The 20,680-nt window shown below is 34.7% G+C and overlaps 7 protein-coding genes and 1 non-coding gene across 9 annotated transcripts; 4 read left to right on the top strand and 4 right to left on the bottom strand.

Moving 5' to 3' along the window:
- Positions 1-21: 21 nt before the first annotated feature.
- LOC130956395 (wax ester synthase/diacylglycerol acyltransferase 4-like) lies at positions 22-3,908 on the top strand. The gene is made up of 5 exons (XM_057883436.1): positions 22-85; positions 1,840-2,397; positions 2,496-2,849; positions 3,106-3,249; positions 3,530-3,908. The coding sequence occupies exons 1-5, from the start codon at positions 29-31 to the stop codon at positions 3,671-3,673; spliced, it is 1,257 nt and encodes a 418-aa protein (XP_057739419.1). The 5' UTR covers positions 22-28; the 3' UTR covers positions 3,674-3,908.
- A 219-nt stretch (positions 3,909-4,127) lies between these two features.
- Positions 4,128-5,576, bottom strand: LOC130956396 (40S ribosomal protein S9-2). The gene is made up of 3 exons (XM_057883437.1): positions 5,534-5,576; positions 5,066-5,447; positions 4,128-4,517 (listed from the first exon to the last, which is right to left on the bottom strand). Exons 1-3 carry the CDS (start codon positions 5,559-5,561, stop codon positions 4,334-4,336), a joined length of 594 nt encoding a protein of 197 aa, XP_057739420.1. The 5' UTR covers positions 5,562-5,576; the 3' UTR covers positions 4,128-4,333.
- A 1,152-nt stretch (positions 5,577-6,728) lies between these two features.
- LOC130957804 (putative F-box protein At3g23950) lies at positions 6,729-8,280 on the bottom strand. Its single transcript, XM_057884649.1, has 2 exons — positions 8,275-8,280; positions 6,729-7,937 (listed from the first exon to the last, which is right to left on the bottom strand). Exons 1-2 carry the CDS (start codon positions 8,278-8,280, stop codon positions 6,729-6,731), a joined length of 1,215 nt encoding a protein of 404 aa, XP_057740632.1.
- A 1,299-nt stretch (positions 8,281-9,579) lies between these two features.
- On the top strand, positions 9,580-10,211 carry LOC130957805 (uncharacterized). Its single transcript, XM_057884650.1, has 2 exons — positions 9,580-9,658; positions 9,802-10,211. Exons 1-2 carry the CDS (start codon positions 9,580-9,582, stop codon positions 10,209-10,211), a joined length of 489 nt encoding a protein of 162 aa, XP_057740633.1.
- A 290-nt stretch (positions 10,212-10,501) lies between these two features.
- On the top strand, positions 10,502-11,206 carry LOC130954610 (CST complex subunit STN1). The gene has a single exon (XM_057881367.1). The coding sequence runs from the start codon at positions 10,513-10,515 to the stop codon at positions 11,056-11,058; it is 546 nt and encodes a 181-aa protein (XP_057737350.1). The 5' UTR covers positions 10,502-10,512; the 3' UTR covers positions 11,059-11,206.
- Positions 11,207-11,286: 80 nt separating this feature from the next.
- On the bottom strand, positions 11,287-15,856 carry LOC130954609 (GTP-binding protein ERG). The gene is made up of 8 exons (XM_057881366.1): positions 15,259-15,856; positions 14,259-14,348; positions 13,923-14,068; positions 13,282-13,440; positions 13,085-13,155; positions 12,730-12,833; positions 12,187-12,326; positions 11,287-11,879 (listed from the first exon to the last, which is right to left on the bottom strand). The coding sequence occupies exons 1-8, from the start codon at positions 15,724-15,726 to the stop codon at positions 11,795-11,797; spliced, it is 1,263 nt and encodes a 420-aa protein (XP_057737349.1). The 5' UTR covers positions 15,727-15,856; the 3' UTR covers positions 11,287-11,794.
- A 1,437-nt stretch (positions 15,857-17,293) lies between these two features.
- On the bottom strand, positions 17,294-20,394 carry LOC130956372 (pentatricopeptide repeat-containing protein At1g31430). 2 transcript variants are annotated; one of them, XM_057883408.1, is made up of 2 exons: positions 20,064-20,394; positions 17,294-19,614 (listed from the first exon to the last, which is right to left on the bottom strand). In XM_057883408.1, exon 2 carries the CDS (start codon positions 19,582-19,584, stop codon positions 17,746-17,748), a length of 1,839 nt encoding a protein of 612 aa, XP_057739391.1. In that variant the 5' UTR covers positions 19,585-19,614; positions 20,064-20,394; the 3' UTR covers positions 17,294-17,745. The 2 variants fall into 2 exon arrangements, with proteins under 2 accessions (XP_057739391.1, XP_057739390.1); XM_057883407.1 differs by having other exon boundaries at positions 20,040-20,394.
- A 147-nt stretch (positions 20,395-20,541) lies between these two features.
- Positions 20,542-20,613, top strand: TRNAD-GUC (transfer RNA aspartic acid (anticodon GUC)). Its single transcript has one exon. It is a non-coding gene; the product is annotated as a tRNA-Asp (tRNA).
- Positions 20,614-20,680: the final 67 nt, after the last annotated feature.

The following is a 20,680-nucleotide window of genomic DNA, read 5'->3' on the forward strand; positions in this document are numbered from 1 at the left end:
AGAGATTCCAATTGAAGAATCAAAGGTCATGCAAGTGCTTGGAGACGTGTTTGTTCCTCTAAACAAACGTTTCTCTTCTATCATGGTAAAATCTAACCTCAATTTTAGTTCATAAATTAAATAAGATTTCTTCACTTGTTATTAGAAAGACGGCTCTATATCATTATATATTTAATAAGAGATATATTATGTGTACATCAAAATCTTAAATATATATGCTAAATATAAAGGAGATGTTCTCGTAAAGATGCGTAAAACGTCTTTTTGTAAAGACACTTACGTGTCGCATTATTATTGGACGTATTAATGAACTGATTATTTTTTAATTTCTTAACAAATTAGAATAAAACTGATTTTTTATAACAATAACAATAAATCTAATTTTTTTAGAAATTTAATTGTATTTTTAAATTTTTAGGGATTTAAATGTTCGCAAAACAAGAAGTTGTGAATATATTTGTCTTTTTATCAAAAAATTTAAAGATATTCTGTTTAGATTGTGTAATTCAATCGGATTAAATCGGGTCTAATAATTATAATACAGACAATTGGGTTTATTATTGTTGCTAAAATAAACTGATTTTATTCTGATTTATTAAAAACTAAATTATTAACCGGTTTAATAAAGATGTCCAATAATAACATGACATATGTAAACGTCTTTAAAAAAAAAGACATTTTTAATATATTTATTTAAGTGGTTTTCAAATATAAATACACATTGAAAATAAATTAAATCATACATGTAGTTATACACAAATATATTAATGGCTAATTTTAGTGGCTGATTTTAATGTATAAATAATATTTTTGATTTAATAATTATTGATTCTAGTTTTTCTCAAAATTATTACGTGTATACTAAATTTAGTTATTAAATTAATTATTATATATTTTTATATAAATATAAATATGATATTTAATTTATTTATAATATATATTTTATATGGGTAGTTGATTTTTTTTACACTCTTAAGATAATTATAATTTTTTTCTCTTTTTTTATTTATATTTTATTAAATTAAATACAACATAATTGGATAATTATTAATTTCTGAAAACATTGAAACTATTCTTGTCTAAATTTTTTTTATAAATAATTATAATTTTAATTTTGATACATTATTATTTAATTAAATTTATATATTTATATAAATTTTTAAATAGAGCATATGGAATTAAGTTACTTTGAGTTTTATACTAATGTTGCATGAAAATTAAATTTAACAATTATATGTGAAAATTAAATTTTCTGTTCGTGGTATAGAAGTAGTATTTTTAATGAGTAAACGGTTAAATTAGTTTTTGAAAGATTATTCATTTTTTAAATTAATTCATGAAAGATCTTTTTAATCAAATTTGTCTTTTAAAGATTTTAAGTTAGTCATTTTAGTCCTTCCATCACCTCTGTTGCTAATAGTGTCAAAATTTGTTGATGTGAGACATTAAGTGAGACCACAATGCATACCTAATAGTCCTAATTGGCGGCTAACATAATAAATTTATGAAATTAGATTAAATAAATCCCAAATTGAGAAAATTCAATACCTCAAGTTTTTCCCTTAATTAGATTTTGATTTAATCTAATTTCATAAACTTATCAGGTTAATAGTTAATTAAGACTCTTATATGTGTTTTGTAGTATCACTTAACATGTCACATTAACAAATTTTAGCGTTGTGAAAAAAAATGATAGAAGAACTAACGCGATTAATTTAAAATCTTTGAAAGATGAATTTAATTAAAAAGATCTTTCGAAAATTAATTTAGAGAACGAATAATTTTTAAGAATGAATTTAATTATTTACTCTATTTTTTATGGAGTAACAAATTTTTCAGATTGAAGACAAAAAAGGAAAGAAGCAATGGAAACAAGTTGATGTGAATCTAAAGGAACACATGAAGATTCCAATATTTGCAAAGAAGGGTGTGAAATTCTATGATAAGGAATTTGATGAATACATGTCAAAAATTGCTGGTGAAAAGTTAGCAGAAGATAAACCACTTTGGGAAGTGCATCTAATTAAGTATCCAACAAGAAAAAACAATGCTGCGGGTACATCGGTAGTTAAGTTACACCATTCCTTAGGAGATGGCTACACCCTAATGGGGTCATTGCTTTCATGTGTGAAAAGAGTTGATGATCCTTCAATTCCCATAACCTTTCCTTCAAGCTATGCAACAACATCATCTATTAAGAGATTACCTCAATCCATCTTTTCAATGTTTAAAAGTGCATCTGATTTTGGATGGAATATATTAAGAGGTTCAAATTTCATTGTTGATGATGAATCACCAATAAGGACAGAGAATAAGGAATTCAAACATGGTTTTGCTATCTCAAATGTTACTCTCTCTTTGGATAGCTTTAAAGTGGTCAAAAATAAGCTCAAAGTGGTAAGTGTTTTTTTTTTCCCTGAAGAAAAATTGTGATTTGCAAACACTTATATGTTCCAAATATATAAATATAACTCTTTATATTGTTAATGATGCAGACCACAAATGATACCCTAGTGGGCATGATCTTCCTGGGAATAAGATTATACATGGAAGCAAAGAGTTATGAATCAAGAAAAACACAAACAACAGCAATAGTGATGCTTAATGCAAGAAAAATTAGAGCTTACAAATCAGTGGAGGAGATGCTTCAAAGTAATTCAGAATCCTCATGGGGGAATCGATTTCATTTCCTCCACCTTCCAATACCCAAATTAAGCGATGCCAATACATCCAACCCACTTGACTTTGTTTTGGAGGCCCACAAAATCATTATTGGGCTCAGATATTCTTTGGCCCTTCCTCTCAGCGGTGTCATTTTGGGGATGCTGGATAAAATTCAAGGCACAGAGGTTTGTTGTAGCTCAATTTCAGCAGTTGAATATTAATTTTGATTTCCTTATAGAAATTATACATTTTTTAAATATTGTATATACAAATAAGTAATAAACTCTCCAATGTTTTCTTTTCCTCATTTCTTCACACTCTTTCTTTCTAATAGGCTTACACTATATTATCATATTTTATAATAGAAGAATTACACTCCATAATTGGCATGAGAATGATAAGCAACATTTGTAGTTGTTTAATGTGATTGAATAAATTCAGGCTGCAGCAAAACATGTGTACAAGACAGTGGCAAATTCAAGTGCTATCATCTCACATGTGGTTGGACCTGTGGAACAAGTGGCTTTTGCTAATCATCCCATCAAAGGATTTTATTTTACAGCAATTGGTCCACCTACTGTGCGTGTACCTCTCTACTCTCTTCATCTTGAATAAAAATAGATAAATAAAATAAAAGATTTGTGAAAGATAAAAATGATATGCAGATTTTTCAAAGACGTGAGTATTAAAATATAATATCTCTTTTAGTACGTATTGTAAATACTAATATGATACATGACAGAGTTCAATGACGTCATTTGATTCATGTAGCCGACTCCACCTAGTAGGACAAAACAACGTTGTTGTTGTAGTATTATAAATACTAACATGGTAAACGATATTGTTTCAAAAAAAACTTATGCAGAGCCTGACGGTGACAATATTAAGTTACATGGGGAACTTACGCATTGGATTTGGAGTGGATAAAGGATGCATAGATGAACACCACCTCCTTTCATGTTTTGAAACTGCTAAGGACATGATTTTCAATGCAGCAAATAAAATATGATTTTGTTTTACCAAAGTGTAAGTGCATTATGCTCTCTTATTGTACGAGTCTTTGTTTCTGTGTATGCTTTCTTTTTCGTATGAGTCAAGTGTTATTTTACAATAAAATAATGAGCAAAACTTTAATATAATCTTTGAAAGATGTATCTTAATTCTTAAAGCATTTTCTTTATTGAATAATTAAATCATAACAATTTAGTGTTCCGAATGTCTCAAGCTGTAACAATTTAACCCACTGTTATTATTTATTGTTACATAATTAGTAGAATTGATGATTTGAGGCCATGTTAACACAAGCTTATATCATTATGTTTGCAAAATGTCTATGTTAGGTTGTTTGCTTCCATTCTATAAACTTAAGCGCATCAATTTGCAATCTAATTTGCAGTAAAGAAAAAAAACACATTAAAAAGTTTTGAGTTGCACAAATGTTTTAAACAAGAACACAGGAGAGATATTTGGCGCAAAATTTTGTATAAATAAGAACAATTTTAAACAAAAAATGTCCGAACGTTTTTTAGCAAAGCTTTTCCTCAAACAAAAACATAGGTTGCAAAATTATAAGAGTTAATCATGGCAGAAAACTAACAAGTCTAGAGAGAAACAGAAAATGAAATGCTTGAAAAAGTTCTAAGTAGGAGAAGAGATATATCCATATAGTTTAATCTTCATCTTCCTCATCACCATCTCCACCAGAAGCCTTCTTGGCAGCAGCCCTCTGGTTCCTTCGCTTCACTCTTCCAGGACGGCCACCACCGAGCGGACTTGTGAGCGAGAAGTCAATGTGTTTCTGGGAATCAACCCTAACCATGAATGATGGGATGTTCACCACCTGCCTTCCAACCCTGCCAACCAGAAACAACACGAACATTGTAAAAACTATTCATCAAAGGCACAACGAAGTTTCTCTACAATGACCCAATCACATCAAGTTCCCTATCATCTAAATATATTGCTCTAGATTCAATTTTGCAGCAATACATTTACCGTCTATCATACACTAAATAAACTTATCTGCCTAATTTAAATTGAACAGATCTTTTATAATCATATAATTAAATAATAGTTTCAAAATGTTTTTAAATTAATAAGGCATTCTGGTGAGATTTCGAGTGAATTCTTTTAACATCTTCGACTAAACCACTCTATAATTATGATGATCCTAATTATATATCTAAGATCAATTCTACTGAGAGGTTAATCTGACGTAAAATAATTTTATCAAGCTAGAATCCTATGAAGAGATCAGACTATAATTTTGAGCTATTTGAATGTTTGGAAAATCAGATTCTTAATTTGACAATAAGCACAAACGAACAAACAGTGAGTGATAGAAAATTAGGAATTTAAAACCCTAAATTTCGGAAAGAAGTGAAAAGGAAGAAAGGAAGACCTAATGTGGCGCTGGCGGATGAGGACCCTGGCGTGGTGGATGGACTTGGCCATGCCGGACTTGAAGACGAGTGTCTGGAGGCGGCGCTCGAGGAAGTTCTCGACGGTGAGAGCGAGGACGTAATCGAGCTTGTTCTGAGTCTCGTCGAGGAGGCCGTAACGGAACATCCTTCGGAGGAGTGCCTCACCTTCGAAGATCCGGCGAGGATTCTTCTCGTCGAGAGTAAGGAGAGTTCTGGCGTTGTTGCGGATCCTGCTGAGTGCGTACTGAACCCTCCACAACTCCCTCTTGCATCTGAGTCCGTACTCTCCCACCAGCTTCAGCTCCGCGTCCAGCCTCTCCTTCTCGTACGGACGACGAGGCTTCTTGAACGTCTTCCCATCTAAGTTTCATTCATTCATTGTTAGAGAACAAAACAAGACAAAATTTGATTAATTGAAACGGATCAGAGAGAAAAGAGAAGCTCACAATTGCGATAAAACGAGACGTGCACCATGGTTGCTGCTGCAGCGCGCGCTCTCTGTCTCTCTCACTCTCTCACAATAGGGTTTCTTCAACTTCGAGAAGTATAACTTCAAGCTCGACTTTTCCCTTTTAAGTGTTGTTCTAAACCCTAATGGCTTGCTGGACTGGACTTGGCTGGGCTATGGCCCAATTAGAGGATTATTATATTGTTTTTTTGAAATTTCTTATTCTTTGGTTTGTTTAGTACAAATAAATTTAGAAATCTATGGCCCAATTCTCAAGTTCTATTGCAAATATGGCTTTTTTGGGCCGAAGAACTAACCGGGTAGTCGGGTCAAGCCCAATCCATGTGATGAAAGCAACAATATTTGCCCCGTTTCATTCATTGATTTTATGCTATGTAATATGTATAACACTCCATGACCAAAAAAATAAAAAAAAAAAAAATTGCTATCTAATTAATTCAAGTATGAAAATTTCACGTCTTGAACCTAATAAGCAAAAGGAACACTTGGAAATCAGTAGAACCACCCTTGTTTAAAATTGAATAAGGATACCATTAATCATCCTTAGATTAAAATAGTAAGACTCACAAATAATAAATATTACAAATTTAAAAATGATTAAAACATCACTTTACTACTTTACTAGCATTGTCACTTTAAAAAATCTTTTTTCATTGAATAATCACACAAGTAAATGAAAAGTAAGTAGTAACCATCAATTAGTAACTCTTTCTATTTAATTATTATTATTATCACAAAGTGGTATTATTTTCATTTCAGACATGGTACCAATATTCTAATCTATGAGCACCAAATCTGATTTTGCATTATGCTAAAAAAGATCATGCTTGAATAAATGATGTTAACGATACCAAATTTCCTATATTCCTGTCATGTATCTTTAGTTTTGCTACTAACCGTGATCAATTAAAACAAACAATGTTAAAACGCATAAAACACACATCACAATTCACAAAGACAAAGATGTTATAAAGACTGTACATAAATAAAATAAAACTAAACACAATCTGATTTGTATAACCCAAAACAGTAGTATGTTCTGTTTAGCCAAAACTTTCTCACTTTCAACTCAGTCAACTAGTCATATTATAAACCTGAAGCAAAAAAAAAAGTAAATGATGAAGTAACCATGTACCAATTTCATCCCTAGAGAGAAGAAAAAAAGACACCTTCTATGCAAGTTTTAGTGGGAACAAGCTCAAGCAATGAGGAAACACTGTAGGATCATGCATTGATTTTGAGCTAAGATCCTGAACATAGCAAGCAAGAGAGATCTTATTATTCTCAATGTCATATAGGTATAGAGTTGCACACACCTTCAGCAACAACACCCCATCCTTAAATCCAAGAGGGTTCATCCATGGGCTACTCTCCATGCTCACTCTCTGCGAAACATGATTCTTCAAATTTAAGAAGAATTGAGGATATTCCCTTTCAATCTCATCCAAATCCTTAAAATGCTTGAGTGTCCACTTAAACTCATAGTAATCTTCAAGGTACCAAACATGAAGGCCTATTTCAGAAACCAGAACATAGTGAAGCTTTCCATTGTGATCTCCAATGCAAGCTTCAGGCACAGTGCTGAACTCGAAAGCCGGCACCGGAACAGAAATCAACAATGCTAGCTCCTTCTCAACATCAAAACTCAGCACTTGATCACCATCTGTAAGCCAGTGCAGAACACCACCTATATGCACACCTTTGTTCTTGATCAAATTGTGATCACAATGGCAAACTTCAGAGGATACCTTCCATTCTTTTGTTTCTGATGAGTACACATGAAATTCAATGTACCATTCCTCGTCATCATCCTCATCCTCATCCTCATACTCATCTAAGCAGAACTGAAGCTTCACAAGCTTGAATTTCACAAAGATTTCATTGCATTCTTTCCTCGAATCGCTTTCGAAATCGAATGCTATTCCTATGCTTTCATTCCTGCTAGGCTTTAGCTTATGCCACGGCCACTGGATTCTAATCCATTCCTTATTGGAAGGGTTGCAGAGATAAACAGATGGATCTGAGCAGGGGAAACAGCTTCGGCAGCACACGAGTCCGTCGCAGGAGGCCAAGATTACAACGTATTCTGGAAGGAAATCGAAGACGTTGTGAAGAACTTTCTTGGAAGATTGTGAATCAAGAGCGATGTGACTAACTGTCTTAATGTCATCACTGCACCATTGGAACTTCTCTTGGAAAATGAAACCGGTTAGGGACAATCCTGTCTTTTCCATTTGCGATTTGATGAACGGGAAGCTGGAAATCATGGCGCGCCAACCTCGTGAAACGCGCTTCATTCCCAGCAATGGCTTCACTTGAAGCCTGGACAGAATGTCAAACATGATGTCACCATTCAGAGAACTCTTCAACTTCTTCATTTCCTGAAAAACGAAAATACACAGAAATCAATCACGTTCTTAAGAACAATATCAGAATGTTAGGGATTTCTAATCCATCATGTGCAACAAATAGAACAGTGTACGGAAACAGCTCTCTTGGATCAAAGTATCAACAAAAACAAAGGGGAAAAACCGAAAAGGTATTGAACTGTGAACAATGGAAGATTTAAAAAAAAAAACCGATTATTAAAAAAAAAAGTTCATTCTGCATAAATTTGAGCTGAACCTGGGAAGTTGAAGCTGTTTTAACTAAAAACAGAAATTTAAAGAAGATGAAAGGATGAAGAAAATGAAAAGCGTTAATAAAAAAGATAGTGACCTGCATTACGATTGCTATGAGGAGTGAGAGAGAATTCGAACCGTCATGAAACAAAAATGGAAAGAATGGTGAAAAGAAGAGAGAGCGTTTTATGAGTGAATGAGTGAGTGGTAAAACTTTCAAAACAGAAACGCACTACTCAGTACTGCTACTCACACAGCAACGAACAGCACATGGAGAGAGAGAGAGAGAGAGAGAGAGAGAGAGAGAGAGAGAGAGAGAGAGAGAGAGAGGAAATTAACGGTTTCAGGGCAAAGGAATTTTGTTTTGTCTAAATCGGACGGCTGATATTAGAGAAAAGAGCTCATGGGTGCTATGATCAGGAACACGTGGCTTGCAGGAAGAATAGATTTTTCATAATTAAGAAATACCAAGAGTTTTTCAGAAATGATTTTTAATATAGGGATAGAAATAGTATTTTGGTTGAATATTGGTATTTGAAATGTATTACAGTAGAGAGATTATTTTAATAAAGACATTAAAAATGTCTTTTTTTTGTTAAGATGTTTATATGTGTCATATTATTATTGAACATCTTTATTAAACCGATTAATAATTTATTTTTTAATAAATTAGAACAAAATCGGTTTATTATAGCAACAATGATAAACCCAATTGTCTGTATTATAATTATTAGACCCGATTTGATCCGATAGAATTACACAATCTAAATCGAATATCTTAAAATTTTTTTATAAAAAGACAAATATATCTCTGACTTTTTGTTTTGCAAACATTTAAATCTCTAAAAATTTAAAAATACAATTAGATTCCTAAAAAAAATTAAGTTTATTGTTATTGTTATAAAAAATCAGTTTTATTCTAATTTATTAAAAAATTAAAAAATAATCGGTTCATTAATGTAGTACCTAAGCGTAGACGTTTTATGCTTCTTTATAGAAACATCTCCCTTACGGTATTGTAGGGGTGAAAAAAGGTGCTCAACACACACTTTACGTCCAGAATGATGATATGTGTCTAACACGCATTCGCTATATTGATTCTCCACCTGCAAAATCTACCTACCAAATAATCTAATTTTTAACAAAAATACTAATATTTTTTTCATATAAAAAAAATTAGCCGAATTCTTTATTTTTTTTTTCCCTCTGAAAATAAAGTCAAGGAAATGAAAAGGAATCAAGGAAATGATTTGAAGAAGTAATAACTAATAACAATAAAGGAATCAAGATGGTTAGCAAAGTGAAGCAAAAGGATTCCTTTGAAGAAAGTGATTTAAACACTTGTCCTTTAATTTCATTCATTCATTCATTTCCATAAGGAGAAGCTACTAATAACCAAGACATGGAAGCCAAAGAGGCAAGAGCTAATGGCATGCAGTTAGATGAAGATTTTGATCAGATTCTTCAGATTGATCTCAACGGTAGTATATTATATTATTTCTTGCTTGTACATTTTATTTATTTAGTTAGTTTTTGCGCAAAGGTGATGATTAGCAAGAAATTAATGACCTCTTATTTTTGTATTAATACCTTGAAGATTTTAAAAAATCTATCAACTTTACAGGTTTTAAAAGGGAGGAACTTAACGTCAAAACAAAGAGAGGGATCCTAACAATATTTGGAGAAAGATCATTGAGTGCATCAAACTATAAATTAGAATGTTTTAGGAAGGAATTCAAGCTTTCTAAAGATTGTGATGTGACTGAAATTCGCGCAAATTTTTCTGGTGACGTTCTTTCAATAGTACTGCCTAAAAAGCCCGAATCACTGGAAAAACAAACAGGTAAGAAAAATAAGAATTCAATTTGGGGAGTGAAGATAAGAAAGGGAACAGCTATTAAAGTTGCAACGATGGTGGTGATTTTGGTGGTGATGACTTCAATTGGTAATCAAATAGCTCAATTAGTAAATAGACACCCTCGTCATAACAAGGATGATACTAAGATTATTTTAAATTCTCATGCAATATGTTAAGATTAATAGACATGAGAAAAACGTTCTAATTTTAAAGTATATTCATTTAATAATAGTTATGAAAAACAAGATAGATTGTGAATATATATACACTTTTTTAAAACTTTGGATGTACAATTTTTTTATTAATTAATTTTTATTGTCTTTCTAACAAATCATTGCGTAGTAAAACAGTGTAATACCCAAGGTTAAAAATGGAAATAGAAACAACAAATTGGATAGGTTGCAAAAGTATTAAAATTTCAAGCGTAGTCAACAAGCCACCCTCCCAAAAAAAACAAGAGAAAAAAAATATCAGAAAATGCAAAACCCAGTGTACAACAGCTACGTGAAGCTCCTCGCATTCGATCTTCTCTCTCTCACCCAAACCCCTTCTTCTTCTTCTTCTTCTTCTTCGGTTTCGGAACCTACGTTCTCCCGCAGAGGCATCCCTCTCTCTCGTGCAGAGACACTTGGGACTGTTACATTCCGTGACCACAAGCCACATAAGTTCCTCCGCTTTCTCATCGACGACGGCACCGCCTCCGTCCCCTGCATCCTCTGGCTCAACCACATGACTTCACCCTACCTTGCTCGCCGCCGCCGCCCCGACGACCTCCGCCTCATTGCAGATTCGTCCGCCAGGTTTGCCGCCGAGGTTAGGGTTGGGGTGGTGGCGAGGGCGAGGGGCAGGATCGGGTGCTACAACGGGAAGGTGCAGCTCACGGTTTCCGATGTTGTGGTTGAGAGGGATCCCAATGCTGAGATACTCCACTGGCTCGACTGTATCAACCTTGCTCGTAACTGCTACAACGTTTTGCCTGGGCCCGGCCCGTCTTCTGCATGCAAGGAGAATCAAGCAGAATGACGCACCGCAGCATAGTTCTTAACTTGTTATCACTGAACTATTTTTTAAGGTGGGGTTTAATGTAAAGAGGTGAATGACTGAATGAGAATATAATTGTTACAATACTAAGAGTGCATTAGAATTTGGGTTCATTTTCTACATTATTATAACGTAGTATATTTTATATTTGTAAATTTCAAATCGAAAACCAAAATTAAATTTATAATTTGGTTAGATTGGATTTTCTCATATAAACAAACTGCGATTTCCCTTATCAAGAACTACAGAGGGAAATATGACATGGACAACCAAAAAATTATCATCAAAATTTCTGTACAAATCATTATTATACAATAAAACAGTGCTGTCTCACAAAGTGGATAGGGTAAATAAAAGGGGCATTGGAGGGTACCCAAAGGCCACAGTACAACTAGACCAAATACCCTAGTTGTATTTTTGAGATGAAACATGTATACAATAAACGATGAAAGATGGACCTTTCTTTTTAAATTCCTGACTCATGAGCACTACAAACATAATAATGAATTGGCAGCCGTATATAATGTCATACACAGTTTGTGCATGATCACCATTTTGCTTCTCAATTTCTCATCCTGTTTCTCCATGGCAATGGTTTTGTAAGCTCTGTACTTCGAAAGTCAGGGTAAGGCAACTCCTTCCGCATTTTACAAGCGGCATAGAATGATGTGGCAGTTAAGGCAGAGTTTCAACATCAAATCTATTTATGTCTGGTTCATTATTTAAGCTTAACCTGGAGAATTAGATGCACCTGCTTTTTGAAAATGGACCTTAGCTCTTCATTGGCCTCAATTCCTATTCTCCTGTATCAAAGAAACATGAATAAGCATCTAAAAAGAAGTTTGCAGCTTTTAATGATGCTCAAATTTTTAATGGAAATTCAACAAGGAAGAAGCAGGGAGGAGAAACAAATTTCGAGCATGCATTTGCACAAGGAGAATAGGTGCCTGAAAGCAGAGATTAAATTGGGAACCAGTTTTTGCCATATGCCCATATGCTTTGATTGAACTAGAATCACTACATTTAGTGGTTCTACAATAAGAAACTTGTAAATTGATAATATTGAAATTTGTAAAGTTACATGAAAGAAAGGGTGACAAAAGAATTTACCCAATCTTTGAGCCATTCTTCCCCACGAGAATCTTGCGTTGGCTTAGTTTGTTAGTAATGAAGTGTTGCTCGATCCTGAGAGAACCATCTCGTAACTCTTTCCAGTCAATCAAATGATGTTCAATATCGTACGGAATTTCCTATCATTGAGAGAAGGTTTTAATCAATATCTAAGATTCTAACAACACTACCTGACTCTATATGGTACTTTACTACTTTAGTCTTTAGAATATGAGATTAGTTTGAGGGTTTTTTTTAACTGTTATTTTATGTATTGGGTCCATGTTATGGCACTAATGTTTAATAAGCATAAAGGAATGGAGCTACAGACCAGCCAGCAGATGGACCTAGGAAAACTTCTATGCGTTAAATATCATGGTCCGAATGGGTCATCTTTTTTTACTCCGGCCTCACCAAACTTTTGTGAGGAAAGAGGCCAGCTACAAATTTTAAATGTTCTGAACCCACCCACAAAGAAAAAAAGGTTGTTTTGCTCCAGACTCCAGAGGCAGCAAAACACATATATAGGAATCCAATAATTACCTGATGTACATGGTCCAATAATCTTTCACGCACAACTTCTAAAGCTATCATCTTCATAACTTCCTCACTCATGGTGAAAGGATCTTCATCCCAGGGTCGTTCAACTGCCTAAGCAAAGGAAACAATTAAAAACTCAGTAAGGTTTTGATGCGTCATATCAAAGAGAGATCACTAGAAATTCTAAAAGTGTTTTCAGAAGAAAAATATATAGAGTGCAGCAATAAAATTAACAAAATTTTATCCAAGTGCAGCAATCTTGCCTTTCATACTCCAAAATTAATTTCCAAAAATGGAACGAAGGAAATCATTTGATATGGTTAACAACTTAATATATAGCAGATGTAGAGAAAAATACATGCCTGCTCCATCAGGTATTGAGTTAAATCTTTTACTCCAGCCCCCTTCAGTCCGGATATCATAAAATGCCTAAATAATAGAGAAGTGAAATTAGACGCTAGCTTGAGGACGAAAGTCAATTTGCATAAAATGTAGAAACGCTACTATGATACTAAAACCCAACATCTCCTCTAGTCTTTATACAAAAATCTGTACCTCTCATATCCAGGAAGATCTTTAAATTCTTCCACAACCTTCAACAAGTCTTTCTTTTTCTCTACTAAATCAATCTTGTTCATACACAAAACACGCCTTTGATTTGGAACCATTCGAGCTCCCATACGCTTAATTAATTTTACTACTCTTGTATCAGGCCTGCATTGATAGAATATCAAAAGGAAAGGGATGAAGTCTTCGACAACAAAAGTAACAAAACAAAATATGCACTTTAGAACGTGAACCTAATGAGAAAAATGTGAAGAGGCATAAATATGAAAGCAGATTGCATTTGTATTGTTAGTTCAATAAAGCAACAATGTATAGAAGACTTCCAGGGTTGAGATTGGAAGAGCCGTATATCCCATGTGGAACTATATATAGAGTATTTTGTGGGTTTGCTTGGTTCATAATAGAAACTGATGATAGACTTCCTGGTTCATTTATATGAAGATAAAAATATATATAGTGAATCTATGGCTAAGACTAACTACAGGATATATTAATATAATAACAAGACAAGATACTATTAATATCATAACTTTCTGAGATTCAAGGCTATATCTTATCTCTAATTGTGTATTAATTAGGGCACACAGCCTGACATCCTCCAACATCAATAAAATGGTAAGAGTTATTACCTGGTAATATGTCTGTGAACATCAAAAATAACTATGAGAACTTCATAGAGATTGACTGAACTCCATGCACTTTCCACCCGAACCTTGACATCCCTATAAGGATATCCACTGCAATTTAACATAAGCCCTGGTGTATCAAAAAAGCACTGCAAATAAAATATGATATGACTATGAGTACCCGATAAAAAGAAAAAATGCATTAAGAAATGAAACTCATCAAAATATATATATGTTCTAGAGTATAATAACCCATCCCTTCATGCAACATGCTGGATAGTAACCTCACTTATCCCTTTCACAACATCCAAGCAGAAACTAATCAGGTAAGCTACTCACAATTTGGGTATCCCCTTTTGTCAACACTCCGACAACTTCATGAGTTGTTGTGTTTGTCTTCCGTGACACAGCTGCAACCTTTGTCCCAACCTACAATAAATGAGCAAAACAATACAACACATTCAGAAATCTTTTGCTGAGATTGCTGACAATGGAAGATGCTAGAAGCAATTCTAAAACAATCCAATATGTATCAACAACTACTTTTTGAAAAAACTAGACTAGCAGTTCAAACCCAGTAAATGGGCTACTTACTATACTAATATGGCAACATAAGCTTAACTAAAGGCAAATGATAACCAATGGTTTGCAACATTGCTTTAGCGACGTAAATTGAAATTTGAATAGTGTAATCAAACCAGACTAGGGTAATTAACAAAATTACCGACTCAGACTCTCTCCTTTGCTAGAGTAATTCAGTCATAGCATAGAATCGCAGAAATTGATAAGCACATCTTCAAATAAAAGAAAGATTGTAAGTTTGAAAAGACATCTCAATAATCATAAACAGGCATGCTTGTCCCTTTATGCACCTCCAAACAGCTCAAGTCCACGTGCTATGCATTTTATTTCAGCCAACCACATCCCCGTTACCAAAACAAATACTGGCTGTATACAATACTATCAATATATATCGATATATCACAGTATCACACTATATGTGCCAAAAAATGAACTGGACTTCAATTAACTAACCAACTCCTTGACTGATAAAACTAACCAACTCCTTCACATCATAATGATTTTCTGAGAAAACTCTCAAACTTCTTTGGTAAGAATACAACTTATTAGAGCATATTACTCCCTAGTCATGAGAAATGAAATCCCTAAACATGACCCGTAAAATCTACATGTATCTCTTAAAATTAGTCTTCAGTAACCAGCCACATAAATCCATAGATTGACCTATACTCTTTTTATTCACCCTAATTTCCAACTAATTTGAATTCAACAAATACAAAGAATTACGAAAAAGGTTTAAAAAAAATAGAAAACGAACCATATAATTAGTGAGTGCAGACTTGCCGGCATTGGGGGCACCAATGATTCCAACCGATAACGATTTCTGGTCCTCTTCCTTCACCACTCCCAAACCCTTGGAATCTTCTTCCTCATCGTCTCTTCTTCCATCGACAGCCGCCTCGAGCAGAACCTTCGCGAGAACCCTGCGCCGCCTCTCGTCCTCTTCCTTGAGCTTAAGCTTGCCCTTGGGGCCTTCTCCGCCGAACACCAACTGGTCGGCACGTGTCCTGTACTTGTGGTCCCACGTGGGCCCACTCTCATGCTCTGTCTTCTGCTGTGGGAGGTCGAAGTGGGAACTGTCGAAGGCCGAGTTGGAATCGGTTTCAGTTTCGATTTCGGCGTGCGGTTGCGCGGAGAAGAAGCGATGGAAGACGGTTATTGATGGCGGTTGTGGTGAGTGTAGGGTTCTTCTCATGGATCTGAGTGTTGAAGTGAAGGCTTTCATTGTTTTTGGTGAATGGAGATTGGAGGGAACTGACTCTCTATTTGGCTGCGTCTTGTGTTGTGCGCCAACTGGGGTTTAATTCAGGGGTTAAGCTCTTGCAAATGAAACGCACCTTCAACCTGCGTTTTAATGGAGCCATTTCTACTCCCCTCAATTGGTCATGTAACAATTTGCAAATACATTAATTTTAAAATTAATTAATTATTTATTTTTTATAATAAAAAAATTCGTTTTATGATAAAATAAATTAGTTGCTAGCATTTTAAAAAATGAAAATTTATCTTTAATCTTTTCAAAAAAAATATCTAAAAATACTATTTGTATACTCAAAATTGGCCGATTTAAGTATTGTATATCTATATATAAATACATATATTATTTAACTCATTTTAATTTATATTTTGGTGAAAACCCAGGTGAAGTCACTTCACGTGAAGTTGATATCTGAGAGCTGTTAGATGAAAATTTAGTCAAATCAGTCAAATCATCTAACGACTCTCAGGTATCAACTTCACGTAAAGTCAACTGCACCTGAGTTTCCACTTTATATTTTATATAGATAAATAATTTTTAATATACAAGTAATATTGTTATAATTTATCTATTTATTTCTTAGGAACTAATTTTTTTTAATACTCTAAAAATAATGCACAATGTTAAATTGATCATGTGTGAAAAGTATACTCGATGAATTATTACACGTGTTAAAATATGGCTGTATTTTTTTATTTTAAGAATTTTAATTAAATATATTTGTTAGAAGACAAACAGAAAAGAGAAACACATTTTAAAACATTCCATTATGTCTATGGATGTCTTTTCAGGGTCATATTCAATCTTTTTCTTACCATTCAATTCGATAGAATCCAATAGAACTTTGTTTTATGTCCTTGTTATGATATTTTTTGTTTTAGTAATCCAATTCTCTATGTACTAAAAGCAACTTTAGATTCCTAGACAGATCTCTGCATCAAACAAGTTCCTAATTCAAAACAAATTCTGCAGAAGCATTCATTCACATTAAAGTTTCTATTTGTGACAACTACAAGAATAGTATTATGCATCAATAAAGGAGCTATTTCCCTAACTTCTATACATATAAAGCAAGCATACTTTATCAATGTTAATTCAATAATGAGTAAATGACATCATTGGTAGTTGTGTGCATCTTCACAATAAAATTCACAGAAGCAAATAAGAGTTCATGCAATCCTTCTAATTTTGATTATATTTTATTACACCTGTGGATCTTCCTGTCTATATATAATTGACTCCATCTGGTATGAAGGCCAGCTTAGAAAATAAAATAAATAAGAGATTTGAAAAACCTTAGAAAAAGCATCAACTACCCTCAAGGCATGCATACACAGCACTCTTATGCATAATATACTTCAACACCAAAAAAGAATAGCATCTTTCAGATTCAAATGCAGAGTTAAGAAAACTATGAGATTCTGAAAGATCATTTGAATATCTAGTTTACTTAGATCAACTAACTACTCTGACATGAGCACATTCATTACAGAACAGAGAAGATGATGAAAATATGCCTGACAATCAATCGATATAGTCTGAATAAAGAGAAGACTCTTGAATATCTGTCTGATAAAGCCAAAGAGGAACTGGGGATGATTTTAGCTGATTCTATGACCTTATATTTGGAAATGAGGTGATCCATGAAAGAAGAGTGATATATAGAAAAAGGCAACATTAAAACTTGGCACTTTTCTGACATGATCAGATTTTCCTATGACTTTAAGCATTGTTTTAGCACTCCATCCACAACTGTAGACAGCAACCATTCATCTTCCCTTACAACCCAATCCCATCATACACAGAATGCAGACAAGAGCTTACATAATTGCATATTTCTGTAGCATTATATGAATTCAATATTCAATGTGCAACTCACTTGTGGGATTTAAGAGCAAAAAATTTAACAATTTTACACATGAAGATCATTTGAGCAAAATTACCCACACGTTTATAGGTTATCAGAGGAATTGCTGATTAGCTATCTCATGTAGGAAGACCACTATTGGCTGTAAAATGGGAAAGCGACCACGCTGTACCCTTGTTCCCATTGACCTCAATAGCACTACATCCTGGAACCTTCTTTATTCCCATGTCTTTCATCTTACTTCTCACCTTGCTCACATCTTCCCATTTGTCAGCATAAGCATAAATGTTAGCAAGAAGTGTATGAAGACTCGAATCACTAGATTTAACTTTTGCTAGTGCCATAGCAAGCCTTTCACCCATATCGATATTGCCATGAAGTCTGCAGGCACTTAGCAAAGCACCATAAAGTGGAGCTATCATCTCACTGTTTTGATCTGGAAACTTCTTTATCAACTCCTCCGCTTCATCTAATAGTCCAGCTCTACCAAGAAGGTCAACGAAACACCCGTAGTGTACTAATTTTGGCTCAACAAGATATATTCTTTTCATGGAATGAAAATATTTACGGCCTTCTTCTACCAATCCTCCATGACAACATGCACTCAGCACAGCAATAAAGGTAATCCCATCCGGTCTTGCCCCAAATGTTAACATTGCTTCAAATAGCTCAAGAGCTTTGCTTGCCCTACCATTCATGGCAAGCCCATAAATAATTGAAGTCCATGTCGCAGTATCCTTTTGCCTCAATCCGTAAAAAACCTCCAAAGATTTCTCTATATAACCACATTTAGCATACATTTCAATCAGTGCAGTACCAACCACGGCATCGACTTTGATTCTGCTCTCATCTATGTAATTATGAATCCACTTGCCTTGCTCTAGAGCCCCCAATTGAGCACAACCAGTAAGGAGACTGACCAAAATGAACTTGTCTGGGTTGATTCCTCTGTTTTGCATCTCCTGAAACAATGCAATTGCCTCGTCAAAACGATTAAATTGCACATACCCATTAATCATAGCAGTCCAAAGAACAATATCCCGAGAGGGACTTCTCTCAAACAAAGCTCGAGCTTCATCCAGCTGACCGCAATTTACATACCCAGCTACCATAGTAGTCCAGCAATTCACATTTTTTTCTGGCATCTCATAAAAAATTTTCTGTGCTTCACTCAAACACCCACACTTACAATACATATCTAACAATGCATTCCCTATTTTAGCCGTTAAATCTAGTTCTTTTTTAATATAATTATGAGTTTCCATGCCAACTTTGATATTTTTCAATGCTGAACAAGCTGCCAGAGTACCTACAACTGTGGCTTCATTAGGCTTCTCATTGCTTTCTTTTTGCATTTGCTGAAAAACATCAATAGCTTCTTGGAATTTCCCACACCTTGCATATCCTGCAATCATGATGTTCCAAGAAACTGTGTCTCTCTCAAGCATTTCATCAAATAGCTGTTTGAAACAACCAACTTTACCCAATTCAGCATACATATCCATCAGTGAGTTACAAACATATGGATCAGACTCCAGTTCAGTCTTGACCACAAAGGCATGAACCTTCTGCCCTTCATGAACCTCTCCAATGCAACCAATAGCCTTCAAAACATAAGGATACGTATAATTATCCGGTGACATGGCATCATATCTCATTCGCCCAAAGAGAGAAACGGCCTCTCTAAAACTACCCCTTTTCACAAATGCTTTGATCATGATATTGTATACAAACAAACTAGGCTCGTGGATGTGGTTGAAGATTCTGTGTGCATAGTGAAAGTCTCCAACAGATGAGTGGACGCAAAAGGCCATGAGCTTGTTCAGGGTGTGCCTGTCTTGCTGTAAACCCACAGTACATATCGGGGTCTGTATTTGCTTGAGCTGGGACATACTTTTACAGCATTTGAGAAGGGAAATACATATTCCCTTCATTAGTTTTGCTGCATTGTTTAACATGATGTGGGCAAGTAGCAACACATTGAGTTACTGCACCATATATATAACTAAAAGTTAAGCACATCAATCAATTATTTAAAAAAATTGAAAAGTGTCCCATTCTTGATTCTTCTCCACTTTACAAAATAGCCATTTGTGAGACCTATGTGCATGCTTAATTATAGAGTTTGTGTCATGTTTATTTGGGTGAGAATCATATACTACAAGACACGGTGCGTCGCGATAAAGTAGCTCCTTGTAATGAATTATAAAATCTAATCAATATAAGCAATTTTCTACTCATAACTCATAAGGCGTGCAGTTAATTCAGCAAATTCAACAAATAAACATAACATCAAGTCCTAATGAACCTATGTAAATTGAAATAAAGGATGGAAGAAGAGAGGTTCATAATTTCAGAGAAAGGAAGGAACTAACAAACTGAGAGACAAAAAAGAAGAAAGAAAGGAACGAACCAGAAAAAAGGGAACAGACTGGACCTGCGTAGGAGATGGCGCGACCGTCTCGGCGATAGCTTCGAACTGCGCCTCCAGCAGCAGAGAGAACGGGAGAGTTGGAGCCGGATGGTGGCGCGCCGCCGGTGGTTCTTCCAGCAGCGCCACAGGGGATTTTGTGAAAAGGTGATATCTGTTCTGGGTTTTCTAAATTACCAAAATAACCCTCAAATTTTAAAAAACAAAAAGAAATGCTAGGCCATTACCGCCATGGCATTGCCGCAATTGCATGATTAAAAATCTTCCAACACAAATTAGAATGAAACATTTGAGGGCATGAATGAGCTTACCTCACCTCAGCACAGGCATACCACTCATCCTTGTTCTTCTTAGCGTCCTTTGAAGGCTTCCTTACAGTCGCAAGTGTAGTGTGTGAGTGGAAAGGAGGAGTCTGAAATTGAAATGGGGAAGGAAACGGAAATATGCGTTGATATATGAAAAATAAGAAGATAATCTCAACAAAGTCGTTGTAGTATAGTGGTGAGTATTCCCGCCTGTCACGCGGGTGACCCGGGTTCGATCCCCGGCAACGGCGCTTTTTCCTCTTTTATCCTTCCCGCGGCGCAACTAGTTTTAGGAACTTTTTGGATAACCCCTACCGT

This window comes from Arachis stenosperma, chromosome 10, assembly GCF_014773155.1.
Source record: "Arachis stenosperma cultivar V10309 chromosome 10, arast.V10309.gnm1.PFL2, whole genome shotgun sequence".
NCBI lineage: Eukaryota > Viridiplantae > Streptophyta > Magnoliopsida > Fabales > Fabaceae > Arachis > Arachis stenosperma.